Source organism: Gossypium arboreum, chromosome 1, assembly GCF_025698485.1.
Source record: "Gossypium arboreum isolate Shixiya-1 chromosome 1, ASM2569848v2, whole genome shotgun sequence".
Lineage (NCBI taxonomy): Eukaryota > Viridiplantae > Streptophyta > Magnoliopsida > Malvales > Malvaceae > Gossypium > Gossypium arboreum.
In genome coordinates, this window is record NC_069070.1 from 5,876,536 (window position 1) to 5,891,318 (window position 14,783).

General features: G+C 29.6%; 2 protein-coding genes across 2 annotated transcripts; both read left to right on the top strand.

The window, feature by feature from the left end:
* Nucleotides 1-1,154: 1,154 nt before the first annotated feature.
* Nucleotides 1,155-5,675, top strand: LOC108482192 (cytokinin riboside 5'-monophosphate phosphoribohydrolase LOG1-like). Its single transcript, XM_017785310.2, has 7 exons — nucleotides 1,155-1,713; nucleotides 2,020-2,117; nucleotides 2,206-2,236; nucleotides 3,073-3,172; nucleotides 3,591-3,661; nucleotides 4,069-4,212; nucleotides 5,325-5,675. The coding sequence occupies exons 1-7, from the start codon at nucleotides 1,594-1,596 to the stop codon at nucleotides 5,415-5,417; spliced, it is 657 nt and encodes a 218-aa protein (XP_017640799.1). The 5' UTR covers nucleotides 1,155-1,593; the 3' UTR covers nucleotides 5,418-5,675.
* A 5,681-nt stretch (nucleotides 5,676-11,356) lies between these two features.
* LOC108481586 (protein MAINTENANCE OF MERISTEMS-like) lies at nucleotides 11,357-12,704 on the top strand. Its single transcript, XM_017784697.2, has 5 exons — nucleotides 11,357-11,416; nucleotides 11,525-11,958; nucleotides 12,070-12,240; nucleotides 12,332-12,413; nucleotides 12,615-12,704. Exons 1-5 carry the CDS (start codon nucleotides 11,357-11,359, stop codon nucleotides 12,702-12,704), a joined length of 837 nt encoding a protein of 278 aa, XP_017640186.2.
* The last annotated feature ends 2,079 nt before the right edge of the window (nucleotides 12,705-14,783 follow it).

Consider the following 14,783-nt stretch of genomic DNA (forward strand, 5'->3'; position numbering starts at 1 on the left):
CAATTTCGAGATGGCCTGATTTAACTTGAATTATAGTTTAATTATAAAAATATTTAAATTTAATAATTTATTATAAATTATAAATTTATTTTGTTTTAGAAAGTAAAACAAACTATCAAATCGATTTAAAAGAATAAAATAAAAGTCAGACCTAAATACCTTTAACACTGAAGACTAAGGAAAAAAAGAAAAGAAAAGAATAATGGTTGTATAGTACACTGAATTTCATATGGGGTGGGGTAAATGCATTAATTAATTTTGGATTTTTTAATAAATTAAAAATGAAGGGAAAAAAATAAAAAAGGAAATGGCCGGCGGCACCTCTAACCATTGTGATACCAACATTAAATTTAATTCCAATTATTTTGAAGGAAATATTTGTTTTTATCAAACATTTTGAAGAAAATACTTCATGCATCTAAAATGCTACCAAAAAATCAAATTTAATTTCAATTAAGAATATTGAATTGTACTAACAAATAAATTGTAAAATTTTTAAAATCGAATCAAATTTCGATCCAACACATGAACACTTTTAGTTTTGGCTCTTCCAAAAAAATTGGGTTTATGGATGAAAATCATAATTTTAACCCATAAATAGGGTGAGGCAATAAGTGTTTTGATAGTAAAAGGGGCATAGCAATTCCTTTTGGTCTAACTTTTTGTATTTGAAATTCACATGTCCCCGACTGAAATTGAGGGTCAAGATAAATCGAATTTTATTTTATAATACAAATTTTTATAGGGCTGTTTCATCTTTTACGATGCTCAAAACTTGTAATTAGGAGTGTAATAATTAGGGAAAATAAGAGCACTATTAATTGGAATAATAACACTTTTAATCCCTCTTAATTATGAAATATTCAATTTAAACCATTTTAAACTTTTTTTCTTTTTTTTTTTTCCTTTTGAGCTCTCCCAAACTTTTTAAATTTTATTTTTAACCCCTCATTATTGAATTCCTATTTTCATCCCACCCTCTTCGTTGGGAATCTTTCTTACTGGGAAAGGATTGTATGAAATAAACTCACCACATCATTTTGTATCACTTACCAATTATTTAATGTCATTTCAACATCTTTTTTCATATCATTGACATATCATTTTGGTTAATTTTTTATACATAAACCTTAGATCTTTGACCCTGAACCTTAGACCTTCTATTCTAAACCATGGGTTCTGGGTTTAGAGCTCAGGAGTTCAAGGTTTGAAGTTCAGAGTTTAAAGTCTGAGGTTTAAGGTTTAGATTAAAAAAATTAGCAAAAAAATATGTGAATGACATGAAAAAATAATACTAAAATAGGGTTAAATAATTGATAAGGGATACAATCCTTTCCCCTTCCTCACTACTCTACCCAACATGTAGCAATAAGGGGGGATGGCATTGGACCATTACATCATGGGGTTAACGCATGCCAAGTCGACAACCTTGTAGCCTCTTGCCTACCGTTATATATATATGCGCACACAGCCTGCCCACTTCCAATCTCAAAATCCTCAACCATTTCTCTTCTTTTTCCCTTCACAATTATTTTCTTTCTTCATTGAAAAAACAAAACAGAGGATATTCCCTTATCCCCACAAAAAGAAAAAATGGAGAGAGATATGGAAATGAAACAATCAAAATTCAAAAGAATCTGTGTGTTTTGTGGGAGTAGCCCTGGTAAGAAGAACAGCTATAGAGAAGCTGCTATTGATCTTGGCAGGGAATTGGTAACCCTTCTTTTTCTTTCTCTTTTTTAGCTCTGTTTTAGCTCTGTTATATATATATATATATATGTATATAAGTTATTGTATGATTTTCAGCTTCCTTTATGGTTATTCATGGCTAAACATTTTGTTTCCACTGCTACCAATCTTCTTATTTTCAAGAGTTAAAAAAAAACAGGTTCTATGAATTAAGTTCATATATATTTATATATGTAGGTGTAGTTTGTAGCTTAAAGTTCAGCTCATTTTTCTAAAATGTACTTTGATGGGTTGAATAAAGCTGAATATTGTTGTTTTTTAATAATGAAGGTTTCAAGGAATATTGATCTGGTCTATGGAGGGGGCAGTATTGGATTAATGGGGCTGATTTCTCAAGCAGTTTTTGATGGTGGCCGCCATGTAATTGGGTATTCAAATATTCAACTTAAAAGCTAATTTTTAACTTACAAAAATATAATTTTAATTGTGTTTCTTCATGTTTATTATCATCTGCAGAGTGATTCCCAAGACACTCATGCCTAGAGAGGTACTCTCTTCTATTTAAATTCTGTCTTTCTTTTATAAATTAAAATATAAAAATAAAAAAAAACATTATCTGTTTGTTCTTTTATGTTTATATTTTTAAAAATTTTTATTTTATTTTTCTAGTGGTAGCTCCCATGACATGAATTTCTACCTCACTTTTGTTATCTTCTAAATAAGGGGGGTTTCACACTTTGTCTCTTTTGGGTCTCATGCAGGTTCCTATTTAGACTTTTGTTGTTGCTTTTTCCCTTGTTTTTCACATTTTTCAAAAACAAAACTTTGCCATTGAATTCCACCTGAGGGCATATGATGGGCCTTCACCATTTTTGTCCCTCTCCAATGATTTTTTTTTTCTTTTTTGCCCACCATAAACATCATCATTCTTAGCATATATATCACACTTACATGGTGCATGTTGTGTTTTCTGTATGTATGTATATTGTTATTGTGAATTAAAGCCCACCACATCTTCATCTCATCTTTGCAAAAGTGGGTATTATTTTAATATCGGGTTTTAAAATATTTTAATTGAGTTACTAAAATATCACTAATGTATTAATATGATCTTTTTTTTGTCGACTTTAACTATCAGCTTAGGTGTTAAATTTTGACTCAAGTTTAGCACACACCAACTTAAAACATTTGCATCAAATTTTGACGATACTAGTTATTTTTAACACGTTAAATTTAAACTGTTCATGCAGTAGTTACACATATGTTGTAAATATACTCCACTTTATATTCTTGTTAGCATTTAACACTTGGAGCTTACATTATAATTAGGGAGGTATGGTGGAAATAACTTTTTAAACCAATTACATTAACATTTTCTTGTAGATAACTGGTGAGACAGTCGGGGAAGTTAAGGCAGTTTCAGACATGCACCAAAGGAAGGCAGAGATGGCTAGACAATCTGATGCTTTCATTGCCTTACCTGGTTGGTATATAATAGACCCGAAATACTCTTTCAAACTCAAAAGTGACTTGACCCAGACCTGGTAATTAGCCCAATGGGTACCTAAGAGACATGGGGCCTTTTCGTGGACCACATTTATATTTTGCCTTTGAAGGGCTCTCTCCTAGTTTACCCCCAAAATTAGGCCTATTGGGCAGGGACTATTCGCCCATCATGGGCTAGGAAAAGACCAAAAATGTGATGAGCTCGTGCAAATATATTGGTCTATCCTTGATATAAATATCATAAAATTAATTTAATTGATAATTAAATTTGAAAATAAAAATAAAAAATTGAAAAAAGATCACTAATAAACCTCAATTATCAGTTTTTTTCCTGCCATTATCTATATAATCAATGTAATTAATTAGAGGAATTTCTATACTGTATTTATGAATAGGTGGCTATGGAACTCTTGAAGAACTTCTTGAAGTCATAACCTGGGCTCAACTTGGAATCCATGATAAACCAGTAATATTCTTTTCTTTTTCTTTTTTCAATTTCCTAAACAAATCATTTATGTGATATTTTGGTGTCTAATAAGTAACTTCCAAGTCAAATCGAGTTCATCCTTTAAATGGGGCAAATCTCTTCCACCTTATAGGATTGGGTGGATTTGAAACACATTAATACGAGGTTTTTTTTTTTTTTGAATATATTTATTTTTTTAATAAAATGTTTAAAATTATTTATAATTTTTTTTAAACTCATAACTAGAAGGATAATACGCTTCAATTCACTCGAACCCACGTATTCTTATATTGACAATAATATTCATACTAATAAAACTAAAATTCAATCAATACGAATTTTTTTTTCAATATAGAGTTTTTTATAGGTTGAATTAATGTTTAGGATGTTGGTTGAGAATGGTGCAGGTGGGATTGTTGAATGTGGATGGATATTACAATTCATTGTTGTCTTTTATTGACAAAGCGGTGGAAGAAGGTTTCATTTCTCCAAATGCACGCCATATCATTCTATCTGCTCCCACTGCTCAAGACTTGGTCAAATACATGGAGGTTCTTTTTTTCCTTTTTAATTCTTTTTTCTCAATTTTTAATTCTCATTTTACACCTGAAAAAAAAAAACTAAGTTACAAATTTTCATAACTTTTTCTATCTTAATTTTTATTTTTTCCAAATTAATCCTTGAACGTAGGATCATTTTCTAATTTGATTTTAAAATTTAAATTATGTTAAAGTATAATGATTTGTTATATTGAGATAATATCATATCATTACATTATTGCTTTAAAAATAATAATTTTTCTATTCTTTTAGATATTTTAGATTTTATATAAAATTTTTAAATTTTAAGTGATTACATGATATAATCTCAAAGTGTCACATCATCATATTTTAATAAAATCTGAGTTTAAAAATTAAATTGAGAAAGTTACCAAATTTGAGATTAATATGGAACAAAAAAATTAAATACTCAGTTAAGAAAATTTGTTGAGTTTAAGGACTAAATGTTGATTTATCCCTAACATGAATTATGTTATAATCTCACTTCAAACTTAAAAAAAATAGCTCCCACTAGAAATAATTTAAACCCAAAATAGCTTAGACTCAACAATCCAAACACAAAATGGCACAAATATGAAATGACCTAATCTCAAGATGATACGGCCTAAAAAACCCGACTAACAAACTTAAAATGACTCGAAACCAAATGACCTAGACTTGGGATGACCCAAATCCAAATAACTAAAACGTGAAATGACTAAATTCGAGATGACCTGACTTGAAACTCTTGACTTGCAAGCTTGAATAATTCAAAACCAAAGTGACTTGAACCCAAAAATGATCTTTACCAAAATCACTCAAAAATTTTAAAACCCAAATCGATTAAAACTTGAACCAACTTATTCCACCTAGTTGACACACTATAATTTCGAAACACTTTTTTTTTTTATACAATTCCTCCTCTTCCTCTTTTTTTTTTCTCCTCTTATTATCTATAATTTCTCAAAAACTCTTAAATAGAAAAATAATGTATATGTAAACACATTTAAACTTACATACTCTTGATTATTACAATAATAAATTCAATCGCTTAAAAGGTACGATAGGGTTTATATATAGCCAATTTTAATGTCAAACTAACCACCCATTTCTTTTGTAAACAGGAATATGAACCACAACATGAAAGAGTGGCTCCAAAGCTAAATTGGGAGATTGAACAGTTAGGGTACCCTGCAAAATATGAAGTCTCCAGGTGAGAGAGATTGTGGCACCAATTGCAGGTTTCAAAGAACTAATTTTTAGGAGATCAACTTGTTCCTGAAATGGGAATCTTCTTTTTTTTTTTTTCTATTTACTCAAGTTCTATATAAATTATATATATATATATATCCTCCCCCTAAAAGGAAAAAAAAAAACATTTATGTCTTCATTTGAAGTTGAAATTTGATTCTCTAATGATCAAACTTTGTGGTAAAGTTGCTGATCAAATGAAAAAGAAATTTGTCCCAGTGGAATTTTATTTCTGTCCCCAGTCCTTATATTCTTTAAATTTTGACATTTAGCCCTTCTACTTTATTTCTAAGATTTTTTGTCAAAATATTTTTAAGAATTTAGTCTCTCTGCTAAATATTTTATATTTCTAATAGATAACACATATTTAGAATTAACAAAAATCAGTTAACAATATTATCAATTGAACTTTAGTTCTTAAATCAAACAAATAAAGGAACTAAATCCTTAAAATTAAAAAAGAAAAAAGAGAACTAAATTTCAAAGGTCCAAAAAGTACAGGGACTGAAAGCAGAATTAGACCTCATTTGGACTTGTGAAATTTTCTTGTTTTAGTTAAATTCGATCTTATAACAAGTGATTTATGGAAATGATGGATTTAATTAAGTAAATTAAACCTATGTAATTTATTCATAGGTTTGCTTCGTACCCATGTGCCTCTTCATAAAACTGGGAGAAATGCATGAAAGATTAATAGTTGGTATAAATATTCAATAGGTGCTTGTATTATAGGGTCATTACTGATTTAGCCTCTCTCAAAATAAAAAGAGAAATTAGGCCTTGTATCGTTGCAAAGAGAGCAAAAAGGACAATTTAAGACGGTATTAACTATTTCTATATTAATACACAATTATAAAATAGGTCGGGCCGAACAAAGCTCAAATCTTACACATTAGAGTTAAATTTGATTTATATATTAAACAAGCTTAATTTTTGTTGCACAAATTTATTTTACATGTTCAATATTTTTATCAAAACCCTCCTATATATGAAATAGGATCAGGGGCATATTTAAGAGTGGCTTCCCAAAATGGAAATTTGTTATTTTGGCCACTTCATATATAATGAAATTATAAATTAATATATAGTGAAATTACACTTTGACCCTTAAAAATGAAGATTACAATTTTAAATTGATTATTAAAATATATTTAAAAACATTGGATAGATTTTTTTAAATATATAAAATTTAATAAATTATAATATTTGAACTAATAGAGGTAAGAGTTAACCCAAAAAAAATAGTTTGATAAATTAATGGAGACAGGAGGGTAGTATTTTCATCCATTAAAAATATGACCCAAATCTAGTTCAAAAATATTGAATTTTTATAGCACCACATGCATGTATTTTGATTTCAAATAACATTATTAATTGCATAAAAAATAATTTAATTAATAATTAAAGTCAATGTATATTATATGGATTACACCCTTTTTGAATTTTTTTCAGACAATGGCTATACATAAGTCATGTGAGCACCCCCTGCCTGCCTCAGAGAAATTTATTATGGCACCACCCCACTTAAAATTAAGTCCAAAAATCTTCCAACTTGACTTGTATTGATAAAATAAAATCAAAATATTTTAGAAAATATAAATTATTGAAGGATCAAAGTAAAAGGATTAATTTGAATTACTATATTTCAAGAGGGTCCTAAAAACAATTTAACTATTTTATTTTGATTGGTTAATTAAGTTGAATTAAATAAAAAAAATTCCCAACTTGATTTCTTTTTACCATCAAATGATTTGGTAACAGAAAATATTAAATAATGGAAGATGAGGTGCACATGGTAAGTGAAGATGGAATTTTGATTCAGAGATTTTCCATGGCAATGGCACTAATGATATGTAAATTGTTTAAAATGTATTTCCATATGCGGCTACCACTTTCTTCTTCATATGCATTTGAAAAAGGGTTGCTCCCAATCTTGACCTTTCTTACATCTATACCTTTTGACTTTTTAGTTTAGATAGTGATAAAATATATATTCTTATTAATTGAGTTTTAGTTTGATTGGTATTAATATTAGAGTTGAGTGCACTCAAATACATTATCTTCTTATTTATAAGTTAAGGAAGGACTATAAGTAATAATAAGTACTATATCAAAAAGAACAAATATAATAACAATTGACGGTATTTTGATTTCACTGATAAAAATATTTTATCTATAACTTCATTTAAATATCCCCACATGTCTCATTATTTTTAATAATTAATTTTTCATTAACATCTCATAGAGAGTGCGAGAGACATGTTTAAGAATTCTTTCTTTTATACTTGTGTGCGATCTAATTTGCATGTTCATGCTTTTTTCCTTAACATTTTATGCATCCCGGGAAGTAATTTTTATTTAATTTGTAATTAAATTTTATTTTTTATTATGTAAAAATAAAAATTTATATCTATAAATAGTGAAAAAAATTGTATATAAAATAAAATTTAAAAGATATTACATGAGTTATTGATATTTTTCTTTACTTGAAAATTTATTTATTTTAAATATTTATGAAAAAGTTTGAAACTTGAATAAATAATGTTCAAAAGTCATAAAACGAAGTCATTTTTATCAAAATAAATTTAAAAACTCAAAACACAAAATTAATATAGAAGAATTGAGAACTGAATCAAATTATAATGAAAAATTCAAACAATTTAGATCGAACCAAACCAAATTCAGTCGTAGTAAGGGTTTGTATATAATTGATTTTCTTACAACAACTTCTTAAGTTAATAAAATTTATTTAAATTTTAAAAATACTATGATATTTACATGTATATTTTTTGAGTTTAATTATACTTTTATTTACTATTTGAATATTTGAATTTAATTTTTTATATTTAAGAATTTAATCCTATATTTATTTAATTTGAAAATTCTATTAATTGATTTTGATTAAATTTAAATACGTAACATTTTAATATTCAAAAGTTTAATTAAAAATTAAACTTCAATTGACTACATATTTCTAAATTAACATGAGCCCGTCGGTGTTGTCAATTGCTCTTTAATATTTAAAGTAGACAAACAAAGAAATTAAATTCTTACAATAAAGAGATTTAAAATATCTTATTAATATAGAACCTCATGTAATGGTCTAATAGTCGAGGTGTTCACCGTCTTAGGTGTGGCATGGGTTTGAATTGCATTAATCATGTTTGTTGTTTGGACTTTATCCTGTTCTTGATTTTAATAATAAAAAATTCTGAAGAATATAAAGGTCGAGAGTATAATTAAGGTGGGTTTGAATCGACAGTGAGGTATGTTTAGCTTATTTTTTGTATCATATTATAGTATTATTACAGTATCTAATATCACCACCACCGTTAATTTTACCAAATAAAATAAAACTAAACACACCTTATACTTTTCTATATTTATGAAACATTGTCTTAAAAAATAAAACAAATGTTAATAAATTGGGATTTTTACTATAATAATATGAAAAAAAACCAAAATAGGATGTCCTTAAGATTAAATACGAAAATGGATCATTGCAAGTGATGGAGGGTGGTGCATAGGCAGCACCACCCTCAAATCCAAACATTTCTGACAAATTTGTAGGTTAAAAAAAAAGAATAGGACAAAAAATAATAATAAAATAAGGGTAGAGGGTACCCCACAGGCGGCACCACTTACTCCTCTGCACCGACGGGACTCCTCACTGCCACTGACGGGACTGCTCTAAGCCATTTCTTTTGTTTTATTATGTGTTTGTGGACCTTAAAATGGTCCCCAATTTCTTTGTGTGCGTGAGTGAATAAGAAGAAAGGGGGAAAGAGAAGAGAAAGAGAAGAGAAGAAGAAGAAGAAGAAGAAGAAGAAGGAGGAGGAGGTGGCATTGGTGAGGGAAGAAAGAAGAAAAAGAAAAAGAGAAGGAGAAGAAGAAGAGGAAGAAGAGGAGGGAAGGAAAAAATGTAATATTTTTTTAAGGAAATAATTGTTAATTGTTAATTTAAGGAAATAAATTATTTATATTAATTGTTAATATTATTATTGTTGATTGATTTTGATTTAATTTTTAAATTTAATTTTTGCAAGGTATATTTTGGATAAAAGAGATATTAAGGTATGTTTGTATTTATTTTATTTTTATATATATATTCATAATTTTTTTAACTTTTATTGAAGTAAAAATCCTATCCATGTTATGTACAAAAATATTTTTTATTATTTTATTTAATTTATTTGGTAAGTGTGTTTTAGGTTAGTTAGATATATTTTTATTAATTTTATTTGGCATGTTATATTTTGATTGTTTTTTTTATGTGATGAGTTTTTTTCAAAAATAGTATAAAAATATTAAAAAATAGCTTAATAGTATATTTTAAAAATATATTTTAAAAATCCAAAATAAAATAAAAGGCCAAAATCAGAGTTTTTATTAAATTAATATAAATATACTAAAATAATACATATGAAACATTATGTACTAAAATAATAAAAAATAAAATACGAAAATAGTATATTTTGAAAAATAAAATCCAAAAATAAAATAAAAACAAACGACCAAAATCAGAATTTTTACTAAATTAATATAAAAAACTAAAATAATATCTTTGAAACATTATGTACTAAAATAATATAAAAATAAAATATGAAAATAGTGTATTTTAAAAATAAAATCCAAAACAAAATAAAAAAGGCCAAAATCACAAATTTTACTAAATTAATATAAAAACTAAAATAATACATGAAACATTATGTACTAAAATAATATAAAAACAAAAACGAAAATAATATATCTTAAAAATAAAATCTGAAAATAAAAATAAAAGGGTTAAAATCAGAGTTTTTTCTAAATTAATATAAAAAACTAAAATAATACATGAAACATTATGTACTAAAATAATATAAAAACAAAATACGAAAATAATAACTTTTAAAAAATAAAATCCGAAAATAAAATAAAAGGCCAAAATCAGAGTTTTTTTCAAAATTAATATAAAAACTAAAATAATACACTTGAAACATTATGTATCTGAAATAATATAAAAGAATAAAATACGAAAATAGTATATTTTAAAAATAAAATCCGAAAACAAAATAAATAAAATGGCCAAAATCACAGATTTTACTAAATTAATATAAAAAACTAAAATAATACATGAAACTTTATGTACTAAAATAATATAAAAAATAAAATACGAAAATAGTATATTTTAAAAATAAAATCTGAAAATAAAAAATAAAAGGCTCAAAATCAGAGTTTTTTTCTAAATTAATATAAAAAACTAAAATAATACATTTGAAACATTATGTACTAAAATAATATAAAAAATAAAATAAGAAAATAGTATATTTTAAAAAATAAAATCTGAAAATAAAATAAAATAAACGGCCAAAATCAGAGTTTTTATTAAATTAATATAAAAAACTAAAATAATACATTTGGAACATTATGTACTAAAATAATATAAAAATAAAATACAAAAATAGTGTATTTTAAAAAGTAAAATCCGAAAATAAAATAAAAACAAACGGTCAAAATCGAGTTTTTTTATTAAATTAATATAAAAAATACAAAATAATACATTTAAAACATTATGTACTAAAATAATATAAAAATAAAATACAAAAATAATATATTTTAAAAATAAAATCCGAAAATAAAATAAATACCAAAATATATTGAACTACATGCGGGTATATTATATATATTATAATTTAAACTAAAATATTTTACTTATTATCATTTTAAAATAATAATAATAATATTTGTATTTGAATTGGGTATATTTATTTTTTTAATGTAGTATGACAAAAATATCTTTGTCGGAAAAATGGTTTGGTATTTTTTTATAATTAAAAGCAATATATAAAATTTAGTTATTTTGACAAATATTTAAAATCCATCAAACATTGAAATTAATAACCGAAATTTATTTGAAATTGCAGGTATGGCAACGGCTTCATTGATTAAGGAAGATCCTCACATAGCTGACACAGTTAATAAAACGGTAATATATTGTTATTTGTTACTCACAGGTTCCATTAAAAAAGATTTATGTAATTTACAGAAATAAATTATGTTATTATAACTTTTTTCTGCAATTTAACATTGTCAGGAATCGTACCGCGTATTAAGGGGCCGGGTGAATGGTTTAGGATATTCCCCAGATGCACGATTAATGTCGTACTTAGAGCTAGCAGGATTCGAGTCAACAGCATTGATCCAGACGTTTGATTTGCGATACGATTTAATATCCACATTGGTTGAGCGTTGGCGCTCGGATACCCACACTTTTCATTTGCCGTGTAGGGAGTGCACTGTCACTCTGGAGGATGTTGCACTGCAACTTAGGCTTCCAATCGACGGGAGTCCGATAACGGGCGTAAGTGCGATAGCTGAGCCGGTTGCACTTTGTTATAGCCTCCTAGGAGCCTCGCCCGGCGATGATGAGTCCAATTTATCGGGTTTGAAATTTGCATGGTTGAAAGTAAATTTTCAGCATTTACCAGATAATGCCACTGAAGAAGAGTTGATGTGTGCAGCTCGAGCGTACATTATGCATATTATAGGGGGTGTATTGATGCTCGATGCGAACAACAACAGGGTTCATATCATATATTTACCTCTATTAACTGATTTGCATAATGTTTGCTCGTATAGCTGGGACTCCGCAGTTCTGGCTATGTTGTATCGTGAGCTTTGTCGGACAACGAAGCCTCATGCTGCAGACATAGGTGGATGCCTTATATTGTTGCAGTCATGGGCTCTTTATCGGATGCCATTCTTGGCATCGGTTAGTCACCAGCCATACGTATATCCACTAGTTAACAGGTGATAAAATTTTAATTTTTATTAATTGATAGTTTCTTTATAATGATACTATTCTAACGATACTATATTTATTTGAAATTTGTTTTCGTAGATGGAGTATTTATCCGGGTATCAGGAGGTTGTGCACTGTTCCAATATATCGTTTGTTGATTGAGCAACATGTCGGAGAAGGGGTAAGTTATTCCAATATTCGCGACATATAATTACTTTATATATCTTACTCAAACCGTGTGAAATTTTAACCATGGTATTAATCGTGCAGTTTATTTAGATGCCATATCGTAGACCAGAAATTGTGGCCGTTATACCATCTTCTGCCTACATTCATTTTCAATTGTGGTGCACTAACGCACCAATTATCAATTTCAATGTAGTCGAGTGGTACCATGGGGATCGAGTACTACGATGTTTGGTTGCATCTAGTATATCTAGGATCCGCCAAAGGAGGTGGGGAAGGTTCATGACATCAACAAAAGAGGGAAATATGGAATGCATTGGGGGGTTGTGCACCGGAGATATATTGCGGTGTGGGATAATCGGATGGGTTGAAGACCTCGGATGGATATGTCTTCCGATTTGCAACTATCGCCAGAGTACATGCAATGGTACTTTAATATGGGAAAGCCATATTTACTTGGTACCCAGTCGACTGTAGTCCCCCTGCACGTGCAGCGACCTGGGGCATACGAGCTAGTGGCCGATATAGAGCCCGATCCATAGCCAGATCTTGAGCCCGAGCGAGAGGTGGAGCCCGAGGCACAACCTGAGGCCGAGTCTGACCAATCGCATTCACATTCGGCTGATACTTCTTATCATCCGGATTTTTCAGACAACGACTATTTCCCGGGCTCGTTAGGGGGCAGATACCATTACGGGTTTGATATCTTTGGGTCGTCTCCATCGCAGCACAGCACTTCTCTCGGCCTATATCCCCCTCAGTACAGCACTAGCCTCTGCCCATATCCACCGCAGTACTCCACTCCTCTTGGGATGTATCCACTGCAGCATAGCACTCCTCCCGGCTCAAGTTCATCGATGCTATTCGAGCCATATGATTTTCTTCCATGTATCAGACACCCTCACCTGCGACTGAAGAGGATGTTGGTCGTCGTGATCACCCACAACGTGAACGTCGACCTCCGAATAGGTATACCCCTAGGACCACACCATCTAACCATCAACTTTAGGGGTTTATTGGGTTTTGATATTAAAAAAGTTTGTATTTCTTTCTATATATTTAATTAGATTAATTGGAACTTTGAAAATTGTAACAAAATTTGACCATAACGTAAATTAAATTAATTTGGACATTTTGAATATTAAAACACTAAAACTTAACAAACTTAGTATTGTAATATAAATTAAATACATTACAACATTAATCTAACTGGAACAAACTTTGTAATATAATTTTTTATATAATTAAATAGATTACAACATAGGCTCAATTCCTACCCGATCGTGACGATTGTCCAATATGATAGTTTCGCTGCGGGCATTTACTCCAATTATGACCAGCTAACCTACATAATCCACAACGCTTACCATCGGATTTCTCCCTAATGTCCATCTCATTACGAATTCTAGATGATTGTAGACGACCTCTCAGATTCCTGCGTAGCCCTCTGTCTGGGACAAGTTCGAAAGTCGTCGGAGGCACCACCCACGTAGACAAGTCAGGCAGGACGGGGAACTCATTTTCCCAGACACGTAACGTGCGCTCGAGCGTGTACACATCATCGAAAAATTATTCAACATTAAGGTTCACCTTAGCACACGCTGCCACGACATACACACATGGATAATGAAGTGTTTGGAACCTCCTACAATCACACCGCCTATTATGGAGATCAACTCAATAGGACCTAGGTGGTATACCGGGTCGACGACCGATGGTCTCTGTAACACGAAATGTTTCATGGCGTCGTGAATATATTTCTATATTCATCGACCTCGCCATCTGACGGTTTGCAACCATTGCATCCCTGACATCTTCGACAAACACGTATCCCGCCTCTATCTAGTTGACTTGTTGCTGACCCATTCTTGGCATCAAGGTTGCCAACCTGTAAAATGTAGCCGAAAAGACAGATGAAATCGGAAGATGTCGTGTTTTCAACAACACAGCGTTGACCCCCTCCACTAAGTTTGTGGTCATTTGACCATAACGAAAGCCCTCATCAAAACTTTGAGCCCATTGCCATGACTCCATAGTACCCAACCACTGTTGGAAAGATGTGTTCGTTTGACCCTCCATGTCACTCTCAAGTCGAGCCATTCTTTGGCGAAAAATATATGGCTCCAGCTCGTGCGCTGTATATGTATTAAGGAAAGATAAGTTACAGTATTGGCCTAAAGCATTAAAACATATGTTGAAAAGATAAGGTAATCATTTACCCATTTTCACAACTTGTCTCTTTCAGTCTGCATTCTTATAATCTCGATGAAAGTTAGCCGCGATGTGCCGAATACAGTAAATAGATCTCCATGGTACACCGGAACGCCTAATGGCAGCAATTAATCTTTTCCCTCTATCGGAGATG

Coding starts and splice junctions, on each gene's coding strand:
- LOC108481586 (XM_017784697.2), top strand. CDS start 11,357: ATGGCAACGGCTTCATTGATTAAGGAAGATCCTCACATAGCTGACACA. Junction 11,959..12,069: donor TTGATGTGTGCAGCTCGAGC/GTACATTATGCA, acceptor TTGCTCGTATAG/CTGGGACTCCGCAGTTCTGG. Junction 12,241..12,331: donor GTATATCCACTAGTTAACAG/GTGATAAAATTT, acceptor TTGTTTTCGTAG/ATGGAGTATTTATCCGGGTA.
- LOC108482192 (XM_017785310.2), top strand. CDS start 1,594: ATGGAGAGAGATATGGAAATGAAACAATCAAAATTCAAAAGAATCTGT. Junction 1,714..2,019: donor TTGATCTTGGCAGGGAATTG/GTAACCCTTCTT, acceptor TTAATAATGAAG/GTTTCAAGGAATATTGATCT. Junction 3,173..3,590: donor TGCTTTCATTGCCTTACCTG/GTTGGTATATAA, acceptor ATTTATGAATAG/GTGGCTATGGAACTCTTGAA.